Below are 12,354 nucleotides of genomic sequence, written 5' to 3' on the forward strand. Positions count from 1 at the left end.
TATATTTAAAGGTAACCACTTTTATTTATCCTTGGGATCAAAAGCTGGATCTGTTTTTTTTTCGTTAAAGCAATCACTTTGTTACGTTTATAGATGATACTGAAGGACATTAACTCACGTTTTTAGCCAGAAATAGAACATTTTTCATATTTGAAGCTGCTGGCGTGCAGAACAGATATGTCCAACTGTTAATGGTACCATCTTGACCTACTTTTAAAGTATATTGATCCCCTCTTTAACAGTAACATTTTTTTTCTTTCTAGGTGGTTTACCAAGTTTATTTAGAGCCAAATCGAATTACCAGAAGGAGTATTGATCAGCATCTAAGAATAAAAATTGTATATGATCTAAGCATTGAATAGTAAGTATTGTAATATATTACCAAGATGACAAATTACTAAATAATATCACTGAGTTTGAATTTAACATTGATAGCCCCATTTTTATTTTATATTGCAGTCTGCCCCTGGATAAAAAATATTTAGTAAAGGTATGTATAAAATCTACACATTTTACAATATTTAACTATTAAAAGTGTATTTCACAATTATAAGTTGTACCCTGAATGTATTACTTGGCATTATGTTGTTAAGGACCAAAATTAAATCTGAAAATGCCTCATTATTCAAATTTAACAGTCACTGAAATGTATTGTGAGCTCAGATATAGCTTTGAAAGTGAAGAAGGAACATAACCTTGCATTTCTTTATGTTCCGAAGGTAAGTTAAAATTTCAGGTCTCAATAATTCTTTGTCAGAATGGGGTTATGTTATCACTACCGTCCTCTTCCACAGATGCTGAGTGTTTCCAACATTTTCTGTTTTTGAGTAATGTGTGATGTAACTAAAAGTGCCAATGCCTCAGTAAGGCTGCAGAATAAGAAAGAGTGCAACTTTTGAGAGTATATTTCTAATTGGGATGGGGAGGAGATGTTTTTACGTTATCGTCAAGGCTCATTAGATTGTAAATTTGAGTGCTGGGTGAAGTGTGTCTTGATATATGTTCACTGACTAGCATATCAATCTGTTTAGTAAACTAGATAAAGAAAGATGACAACAGGGATTTGTAGAACAAAAGAAACGTGGGAGAAAGCAACAGCAAGCCTATTAAAATAAAAATAATCCTAGCCATTAGAGAATTGTTCAAGGTTAAGGTTGTTGTCAAAAAGCCAGCCTTAGAGAAATTGATGCTTGTGTTGAAAATATTTCTATATAGTAGAAGTATATGTTTTCTTTGACCATAATTGTGTATAAGTCCAATGTTGGGACCTTGAGGTTTATGAGTGAAAGATGTGATGCTGAGTGGCCTCTGTGAGTAGGTAAGCAGGGAAAAACAAAGTTTAGGGGGAGAAAACATGTATAAAGTGTGATTAAATTATCATTCATAGCTGTATTTTGGAGGCTTGAAGGTCAAAGGATCATTAATATGCGTGGTGAAGAACAAAATAGTAAAGTCACTCTAAGTCTGAAGCACCTGCGGAAATACAGGCGGTATAAACCAGCAGAGGTTAGTGAGGCCATCAGGAAGCCAGAAGGGGAGCATACTAGTGAGCCCCCCATGCCTGAAGTACCTACAGGAATCCAGGAGGCAAAAAGTTAGCAAGGCAGCTGGACCTGAAGCCTTCCAGGTGTGGGAAATGGGAAAAAAAGTGTCACATTGGGGCAGCAGAGGGTGTACTCCTGAGGTTGGAGCTGAGGCATGTTGGCAGTGTAAAGAGAGCTTTATTCTGTTCCTGAATGTGGTTTACCTAACCCTGGAGTATTAATACTAACCCTAAGTGCCTGAAAAGGAAAGAGTTCTACTTCCAAGCACTAACATCCCTCACTTTGAACACAAAAAAAAATTAAAATTAGGAAAAAAATTAAGAAGAAAATTTGAGGTCCACCACATTAGGGTCACTTCTATGGCTTGAGATGCAAACTTATCAACTCCACATAGCTAGAAAGATTTAGCATTCTACTGAAGTTTCTCTATCATTTTAGTTTCTGTTCTATCTAACTTGTTTTCCAACTTGTCTTCTTCCGCCTCTGGATACTGCTTGGTCTGCTTTGCTAACAGGAGCTGTTCTTTCCCTGCCCTTTAGAATTAGCTTCCAAATCCATTTTGCCTTATTACCTTTCTCCCTACCTTTAAAAGCCATCTAAAAACTCTTCAGCTGGCCTTTGGTCTTTCTGTCGACCCTCTCCCCTAAATTCTTATAATTCCCACTCAATGTCTGCCTCTTCCCCCTTGATGTGGAGATGCCGGTGATGGACTGGGGTTGACAATTGTAAACAATTTTACAACACCAAGTTATAGTCCAACAATTTTATTTTAAAATCCACAAGCTTTCGGAGGCTTCCTCCTTCCTCAGGTGAATTCACCTGAGGAAGGAGGAAGCCTCCGAAAGCTTGTGGATTTTAAAATAAAATTGTTGGACTATAACTTGGTGTTGTAAAATTGTTTACAATTGTCTTCCCCCTTGTACTGTGTTCTGAGACATTTGCCTGAGTCAAAAAGCATTATATAAATGCTAGTTTTATGAACATTTTTTAATAAATATTTGTATGACATTATTGAGGTAATCACCTTTACCACAAGATGTTTCTTCAGATCTAACCTCTGTGAAATGGTTGTGGGGATTATGTCTGGGATGAAAATAAACTGTTCCAACAGTAGTTCTGTCAGATGGTTTAGATTTTTGGCCTGTTAAGTAATTTATTTTATAATTTAAAAAATTCCTATTTTGACATGTACATACAAAAACCGTAAGTACAATTTCAGATGAAAGCAGTCATCTCATGTTCCATCCTCGAACAAACTGATCACTTTCCAAGCCCATAATATGGTTTGAAATTGTTTACATTATATTACTTAAAGTTAGGATTTGAACTTTGTAGGATTTACCACTGTTGCTACCGCTTTGTCATATAGGACTTAGGCAACTGTGCACAAACAAATCTCAGGTCTTTACAGCATTGTCACTAACTTTCAGGGCATGATGATATTTTTTTTAAGAAACAGTTTATATTGTTCTGTGCATCGTACATAATATTGAGATCTTGCTAAAGCTTTGGATATGGTGAGCAGGAGTAAATGCAACAGGGTCAGAGAAGACATACAAAAACATATAATTTGATATGTTGTATCTTTAAATTAACGCATTTCATTTAATTAAATTATTCAATTTGGTAATCATTTTGACATGTATAAAAAATCTTTCCTAAACACATTCCTGATTAAATTAACTGTTCCCCAGTTTGTTTATGTCTGTTTATAAGTTAGGAAACCTTTTGCTGGTGGTGACCTCTTACACCAAGATTCTACCAAGCAAGTTAACAGGGAGTGATGCATTACATTAAAATAATTCACCAACTCTACATGGGCCTTTGAACTATGTACTACTTGATATTACAGGTTGAATTTTTTTCATCCGTATGACTACTTTCCAGTTGTTTTAGCCAAACTAATAAGTGACATAAAAGGAACAATGTTTTTTTAAGATAACTGTGTGTTTATACAAATCGTTGAAGGTGGCAGGGCAGTTTGAGAAAGCGGTTAACAATGCATATGGGATCCTGGGTTTTATAAATAGAGGCATAAAGTAGAAAAGCGAGGATGTTATATTGAACTTTTATAAAATACAGGTTCAGCCACAATTGGAGTATTGTGTCCAGTTCTGGGCACCACACTTTAGGAAAGATGTGAAGGCCTTATAGAGGGTGTAGAAGAGATTTACTAGAATGATTCCAGGGATGAGGGACTTTAGTTACGTGGATAGACTGGAGAAGCTCGGGTTGTTCTCCTTGGAACAGAGAAGGTTGAGAGGAGATTTGATAGAGGTATTCAAAATTACGAAGGGCCTAGACAGAGTAGATGGAGAGAAACTGTTCCCATTGGCGGAAGGGTCAAGAACCAGAGGACATCGAACCAAGGTGACATGAGGAAAACCTTTTTACACAGCGAGTGGTTAGGATCTGGAATGCACTGCCAGAGAGAGTGGTGGAGGTAGATTCAATCATGGCCTTCAAAAGGGAACTGGATAAGTATTTGAAAGGAAAAAAATTGTAGGGCCACAGGGATAGGGAGGGGGAGTGGGACTAGCTGGATTGCTCTTGCATAGAGCCAGAATGGACTCGATGGGCTGAATGGCCTCCTTCCATGCCATACCCTTTCTATGATTCTATAAGTAATAAGGATGCTCAGCTGATATCAGTCTTTTTTTATTCGTTCATGGGATGTGGGCATCACTGGCAAGGCCAGCATTTATTGCCCATCCCTAATTGCCCTTGAGAAGGTGGTAGTGAGCCGCCTTCTTGAATGCTGCAGTCCGTGTGGTGAAGGTTCTCCCACAGTGTTGTTAGGTAGGGAGTTCCAGGATTTTGACCCAGCGACGATGAAGGATTGGCGATATATTTCCAAATCGGGATGGTGTGTGACTTGATGGGGAACGTGCAGGTGGTGTTGTTCCCATGTGCCTGCTGCCCTTGTCCTTCTAGGTCGCGGGTTTGGAATTGCCTTTTTTTAAAAATTGCCTTTTTTTCAGAAAAAATTAGATTTGGGACATCGCTGAGATACTGCCAGGAAACAGAAAAAATTGACCTCAAATTTGCACTGCACAAATTGCACCAGTTATCGTAGTGTGTTTGCATTTAGTATTTTACTTTTGTATTAAGGGTAAGAGAAAAAAGGTTTGTTTTTTTAACTCCTGTTGAAGAGAAACAATACTATGGAAGGAAGTATTTCCTCACCCGCAGTAATTAAAATATAGAAAAAAAATTCTGAAGAATGTCTCCTTCCTTAATAGAACCATTGGACCGTTATTTGATATAATGTCTTTCTTATATTGGACTTCAGTTATGTAATTATGATTAGATTTCATTCCAGTTGACCCAACTTTTATTTTATCTATATTTGTTTCTTTTTCATATCAGAATAAACTGTTCCCAAAAGCAATTAAGTATTTACAAAAGACATTCCAAGTTCGTAAAGTAGTTGGCCCAATTCTGCTAAGCAGGTATGGTGAGAATATATGTTGTCTATATAGCCTTCTATAAAGTTTTTGATTTTAAAAAAAAAGTTTTTAAGGGGATTGGGTAATGCAGTGGACTAGACACTGACCTTCCACTTCTGGGAACTGTGTTCAAACCCAGCCCACACTAATAGGATGAAAAGCCTCCTCTTGCTGTTGGCTGTAAAGATCCTATGTGAAAGGAGCTTGAGCAGTTCTAGTCAAGTTCCTACTCTAAATGGGCTCACAGTGCTAAATTGGCGTTTACTCAGAGAAGCACAGGTTAGCTGCTCTGGGAAATGGAAACATATTAAAACTGTCTAGTAGAGGTGCTCTTCTAAAAATGGGGCTGAGGCATGTTGTTGGGGCAGAGTAGAAGATGATTTATTCTTCATTTAACTGTGCTATACCTAACTTGAGAGTGCTTGATGCTGATATTGGGTAGCCAAAATAGACAGTGATCCATTCCTCATTACTGACGTGCTCACCTTTATGAGCACAAAAAAAATTCACAGACCAAAATATTTTCTTTTTATATACTAGTAGCATATACTAATTTGAGATTCATGTGTTTAAACTATTAATTGCAACTTGTTAATTATTTTTGAATTGTACTATTGTAAAACATTAACTATGTTCATTGCTACTAGTCTGTCTTCCATAAATGCTTATTAATAAAAGGTACATATTAATTTTTTAAAAATTACTGCCAATGAAAAAATGCCACTGCTTTACATTTAAGCATTTATTAATTCTGTTTTTGTTTTTTGTTTTGTTTTTATTAATTCTTTAACACTTAGTTTAGTTTAGCCATGTTAATACTGTTAATCTGTTTTTTGGAAGGCCATGTGCAACCAATCAGTACTTAAGAAAGAAAGATGACCCACACATGTATTGTCAAGGTGCCTGTGCTGAGATCACAAGATGTGGTCCCGTGATAGTTCCAGAAGAACATCTACAGGTAAAACTTCTACAGTAATGGACATTAAAGTGACTTCAATTTAAAAAGCCACATAAAGTGACTTTTTAAACATGCCCTGTTTTGCAAGTGTCACGATTTTGTCGTTTTGAGAGTATATTATTGAACTTATTTTCAAACTAGTTGACCTCCTGTGGCATTGCATATGAAGAGTCAAGACTAAGTGGCCTCCTCAGGTCAAGTGGAGTTAGAGGCCAGGATATTTGGATCAGGAGACTAAGGCAACATTGGGGGCTAGAAAAGGTTAAGTAGAAGCGAGAACACTGTCACAGCAGCAAGAAGTTAGAGCACAATGATTTTTGTGGGGGCAAGCAGCAAAGTAGAGCAGGTAAGAGGCTGAGGGAGAAGCATGGCTCCAGGCTCCAGGCTCCAGACTCCAGGTGTAGGAGTGAAGATGCAGAAGAGTTAGAGGCTGGTAAACGAGGAAGGAAACACATAGTAAGAGTCTAGAGGACAGTAAGAGGCCTGGTGGAAGAGAATGGAAGATGTTGGAATAATGCTGGTGCCCAGAGGAAGTAGTTGCACTGGTACAGTCATTGAGACCAGTATGGTAAGTTTGGACAAAGTGGAGTAGATGAAAGTGAGGAGGGGAGCTGGTTGGAGGAGACAGGGTGGAGGATGTGGCGAGATGGACAGGGGTGGTTTGGAGAAGGGTGAAGAAGATGGGGAAGGGGATGAGGGAGGTAGGGAGGTGTATAGGGTGGAGAGAGAGGGGGGGAATTGGAGGAGGAGGGTAGATGATTGGGACAGTTTTCCAGAGCCCACTTGGATGCTGTGTGGAAGGGAGGGGGAGGTGGGTGGTGGAGTCAATACAACAGGGAAAATTTCTCAGCTCATTGTGGGGGGGCGGGGGGGGAGGGTGGGGTGGGGTGATGGGGAGGAGGCCTGGTACAGGGTCAGCTTTCCTCTCTGTGCCGAGATGGAGTCAGAGCCTGTAATGCTGCTGTTTGAGGGGAGGGTGTCTGGGGTATGAACGCCATGCAGAAAAGGGATTCATTGGGGTGAGAGATGAATTGTAAGAGAACTGTAGGGAGGCTAAATATTCACAATAGGTTTTTAATTTACTTTTAGATTTATTTTCTTTACTTGCCTCTACCAAATGACTGTTGGCTAAGGCCATATAAAAGCAAAAAATTAAGGCTGCTCCACCCGAATACACAGTGGCAAGAGCTTGCGTGCAGGCTGGACCAGTTATATAGAACTACAAATCGGCCATTCAGCCCAACCAGTTTGTGTTGGTGTTTATTCTCCACACAAGCAATTGTACTAATTCTATGGGAACAGAAACAGTCCCAGAACTGAGCCCTGTAGGACACTGCTGCCCACTTCCAACCACTCTTGAGAAATTACCCTTAACTCCTATTCTCTGTTTCCTCCCTTCTAACCAGTTTTTAAATCCATTTTGCTACCCTTCCCCTAATTTCATTCCCCCAAATCTTCCTCAGCAGTTTCTTGTGTGGAACCTTTCAAAGGCACTCTGAAAATTCACGTAGACCACATCCACTGCATTTCCCCATCCACCATATCTGTCACCTCCTGAAAGATTCTTATCAGGTTTGTCAAGGATGATTTGCTTTCTGAAATCTGTGTTGGTTGCCTCTACTAATTTTCTATTCATCCAGATATTTAGTAATTTTATCTTCAAAGATTCCAAAATTTTCTCTCCCACAAATGTTAAACTACCTAATCTGTAATTACTGGTCTCTGTCTTCTTTTTTGGAAATGGATATTACATTGGTCACACTCCAGTCCTTTGGAACACATTCACTCTCAATAGAACCCTGAAATACAATTTCTAGTTTCCTTGGTATTAACTCTAAATATAATATGTACCTGCTGTTATTTTAGCAGCTAACATTACATGACATTTAGTATTAAAGAAACCCTATCACAGCACCACATATAACAGGTACTATGGTTAAATGCGTTACCAGTGTTCTCACTTGAGTGGGTGATGAGCTTATGCTTGTTGTCATCATTGGCCTCCTCTTCCTCACTTTATGTCCTTTTGTGCAGTGGTAACAGAAATTATTTCTATATCCAAGTTCATTGCATATTTTGATACCATCATTCATGTTTACATGTGTGTCACAGTCAATGTCTGTATTTAGAGCTCATGACCTTGTTTATATCCTCACCCATTGGCTCCTTTATATCACCAACTACCATCTGAGTCTCTTCCATAGTTGCTTCAAACTTGAAATCGCAGTGGTGGTAACAGGTTCTGGCACTGTGCTCACTTACTTCTTTCCATGCAGAGCAACTAACCCTCAATGCCTGCAGGACGTTAATGTTGCCTGGCGCTCTCATCCTTGCATGCAATCGTGCAGCACATCCGTTGGTGCCGGTATACAGTGTACTCCTGATAATTCAAATTAACATCTTTTGCACACAAAATTTTGAATTATTCAAAATTTAAAATTGAGCAAAGTAAATAATACGGTAAAATGGAATGATTAGAGCATTTGATTTAAGCAACTTCGAATTAGGAGGAGTAGACTCTGGGGGAAAATTTGGATAAGGGCCAATTTCGGGCGGGGTAGTGTGATGCGCTATTACCCCGTGCCCAATGACCCCTGCGCAGACAGGGTGCGAGTTTCTCACCTGCAATCAGCGCTCCATTCCGGCCTTGCACGTGGAATCCATGCAATTTGCACTTTCCACTGCCAGGAGGTGCTCAATCTCTTAAAGGGAGAATGTTTCTTAGAAATCTCTTAAAGGTACCTGTTATTTACTGAAAATTACAGTCTGCTGTCTGCACGGAGTCTGAATGGAGATCAGACATCGCACATGTAACACACGGATGCAGGTCCCATCCCTATGTTTACACACTGATGAGTTATGTTAAGACATTGAATAAAGGTTGTGCACTACTAAATCCCACATCCTCCAATCTGCATGCCAGACCTCGCCAATCTGAGTTGATACCAAGACTGCGAGAGTGCATGCACCAAGGTTCTCTGCTGATGCACTAGGGGCCTTGGTGCAATAGGTGGACAGAAAGAGGGACATCCTATATCCACCGGTGTGGGGGGGAGGTGCAGGGGGCAGGAAAAAGAGGCCCTCCAGACATATATTCAAAAGGCAGTGGGAGGCAGCGGGGGATCAAGTCAATGCCAGGCGCACAACATCATGAACATGGATGCAATGCAGGAAGAAGTTCAATGCTTTGACATGAGTGGTCAAGGTGAATGAGGTCAACTGTCATGTGGCGTCTCCTACCAACTGCACCACGCACTACACCCCTCATCACCCACATACCAACAAACTCACTCTTTCCATCAGTACTCAACTCTTCCAACCAGATGCTTCCTCTCACCCTTACACATTACCACTGTTTCAAGCGGCCCACCCACAACTCACAGGCCACACACACTGGCAGCTATTCAACCATGACAGGCACATCACCCAGACACATGTCCCACTTTCTTGCATATCAGGAGGTAACAAGTGGCCGTGGCATTTAGCCCCTGAAGCCTGTTCCACCATTCAATGAGATCCTGGTAGACCTGTGACCTAACTCCATATACCCGCCTTAGCCACATATCCCTTGGTTCACAGAAATCTATCAATCTCAGATTTAACATTCACGTGAGCTAGCATCAACTGCTGTCTACAGAAGAGCGTTCCAAACGTCTCCCACCCTTCACTTGTAGAAGCATTTCCTAATTTCACTCCTGCATGTCCTGGCTCTAAATGTTAGGCTGTGTCCCTGCATCCTAGTATTCAAGTCTAGGAGACCTCCAAAAACAGTTATAAATGTCTCAGCAGCCAGAAGCAATAATCCAGCCACTAACCTGTAAATCCTGCATGGTCCCTTTAAATAGCGCTGGTGGGGGGTTCCTCCAGGCACTCTAAGACACATTCAGATGGTCGGGGTTAAGACTGTACGTTGATTTGAGCGTTCAGTCCCAAAATGGTGTCTATCACTTTAAATCAGAGTTGCACACCGATTGAAGCCATTTTCTCCCTACTTTACATGCTTCCAGCGTTTCTTATCTGCACCTGCGCTAACTCCTATACCAAGATGGCATCTGGCACACGTCATGCTGGAAACGTGCGTGCGCATCTAAGATGCCATCTTGGATGTCAGAGAGGCCGTGTAGCGACGAAACAACAGGCGCTACACGGCCCAATTTAGCGCCCTATACCTCTTTTGTATCATGCTTTGATCTACAGGCTTATTGTGGTTCATTTTACTTGGGAGAAAGTGGACAATTTTTGTTGTTGTAAGTTCCAAATGTATCTTGGGTAAGCAGGACAATTATCCACACGTAGAGTAACCTTTCTCTTCCGGCTTGCCATCTCACTGTTGAAGTCCTCAGTCCATTTTTTGGAATGTTCTGAAGTCATCTAACCCTTTTTGTTGCTTTTGCGTGTCATTGGTAGCATGTGTACACTTTTCAACTTATCCTGGTTTTTCAGATTTAACGATGCACATAAGTGACTTTTTCCTTCCATTCACACTGGCATATGCCAGGAACATAATATACTGTTTTTTTTGTCTGAGCATTTCTCCCTTTTGAAGCCACATGTTTTGTTTATCATTAGTTGGTTTTAAAAAGTGCCAGCACATCTGTGTTAAAAGCATTTTTTGGATGGAACACAGTTATAATGAAGGGAGCTTGGTGTGGCAGTATTCCTTATTTGCGACACAATTAAAATCTAACTGGAACACTACAGTATGATTTATTTATTAACAGTTATTTGATCTATCCAGCAATGCAGGGTGTGTAGTGAAAATGGAAAATCTTGTGGGTCTGCAGGATTAACAGATGGTCCAGGTGTCAGGGATGCTGACTTTTTACTCTATGTGAGTGCACTAACGACAGAACGCTGTGGACAAGAGGACATCGTAGCCTATGCAGCATATTGTCAGCTGGAAGCGGAATTGGACAGGTGAGATCTGTTAAGGCTAGTCCTTGGTATAGAAATAATTGCATATTGATTTTGAAGCATTAGATTTCAAAGTGACAGCCACATGTTGTAACATCTATATGAAACCCTTACTTGGTGCTCTATGGGAATTGCATGTGCAAAGCATAGATTAGAGTTAGAGTTCAGAAAATGGGCATTGAAACTCCCAATACTAAGTTTTAGTGCTAAACTATTGATTTGAGATGTATAACAATGTCAGGCAGGTTCACTTATGTCAAATTATAATTTTTGATAATGATCGTAAGAGTTGCCTCAGTTGCTAAGGATTGCAATAAGTAAATTTAGATTTTTAAAAATTCGTTCATGGGATGTGGGCGTCGCTGGCAAGGCCGGCATTTATTGCCCATCCCTAATTGCCCTTGAGAAGGTGGTGGTGAGCCGCCTTGAAGAACTGCTGCAGTCCTTGTGGTGAAGGTTCTCCCGCAGTGCTGTTAGGAAGGGAGTTCCAGGATTTTGACCCAGCGACGATGAAGGAACGGCGATATATTTCCAAGTCGGGATGATGTGTGACTTGGAGGGGAACGTGCAGGTGGTGGTGTTCCCATGTGCCTGCTGCTTTTGTCCTTCCAGGTGGTAGAGGTCGCGGGTTTAGGAGGTGCTGTCGAAGAAGCCTTGGCGAGTTGCTGCAGTGCATCCTGTGGATGGTACACACTGCAGCCATGTTGCGCCGGTGGTGAAGGGAGTGAATGTTTAGGGTGGTGGATGGGGTGCCAATCAAGCGGGCTGCTTTTGTCCTGGATGGTGTCGAGCTTCTTGAGTGTTGGAGCTGCACTCATCCAGGCAAGCGGAGAGTATTCCATCACACTCCTGACTTGTGCCTTGTAGATGGTGGAAAGGCTTTGGGGAGTCAGGAGGTGAGTCACTCGCCACAGAATACCCAGGCTCTGACCTGCTCTTGTAGCCACAGTATTTATATGGCTGGTCCAATTAAATTTCTGGTCAATGGTGACCCCCACGATGTTGATGGTGGGGAAATTGGCGATGGTAATGCCGTTGAATGTCATGGGGAGGTGGTTAGATTCTCTCTTGTTGGAGATGGTCATTGCTTGGCACTTGTCTGGCGCGAATGTTACTTGCCACTTATCAGCCCAAGCCTGGATGTTGTCCAGGTCTTGCTGCATGCGGGCTCGGACTGCTTCATTATTTGAGGGGTTGCGAATGGAACTGAACACTGCAATCATCAGCAAACATCCCCGTTTCTGAATTTATGATGGAGGGAAGGTCATTGATGAAGCAGCTGAAGATGGTTGGGCCGAGGACACTGCCCTGAGGAACTCCTGCAGCAATGCCCTGGGGCTGAGATGATTGGCCTCCAACAACCACTACCATCTTCCTTTGTGCTAGGTATGACTCCAGTCACTGGAGAGTTTTCCCCCTGATTCCCATTGACTTCAATTTTACTAGGGCTCCTTGGTGCCACACCCGGTCAAATGCTGCCTTGATGTCA

General features: G+C 41.2%; 1 protein-coding gene across 1 annotated transcript in view; it reads left to right on the plus strand.

Annotated features, from left to right (window-relative positions):
- Positions 1–12,354, plus strand: part of lmln (leishmanolysin-like (metallopeptidase M8 family)) — a 57,989-nt gene that overhangs the window by 12,353 nt on the left and 33,282 nt on the right. Inside the window, exons 2-6 of the mRNA XM_067987309.1 lie at positions 264–361; positions 460–490; positions 4,914–4,996; positions 5,834–5,951; positions 10,690–10,868. Of these exons, the coding sequence (XP_067843410.1) occupies positions 264–361; positions 460–490; positions 4,914–4,996; positions 5,834–5,951; positions 10,690–10,868 (509 nt within the window). The remainder of the gene's footprint in view (positions 1–263; positions 362–459; positions 491–4,913; positions 4,997–5,833; positions 5,952–10,689; positions 10,869–12,354) is intronic.

Source organism: Heptranchias perlo, chromosome 7 (genome assembly GCF_035084215.1).
Source record: "Heptranchias perlo isolate sHepPer1 chromosome 7, sHepPer1.hap1, whole genome shotgun sequence".
NCBI lineage: Eukaryota > Metazoa > Chordata > Chondrichthyes > Hexanchiformes > Hexanchidae > Heptranchias > Heptranchias perlo.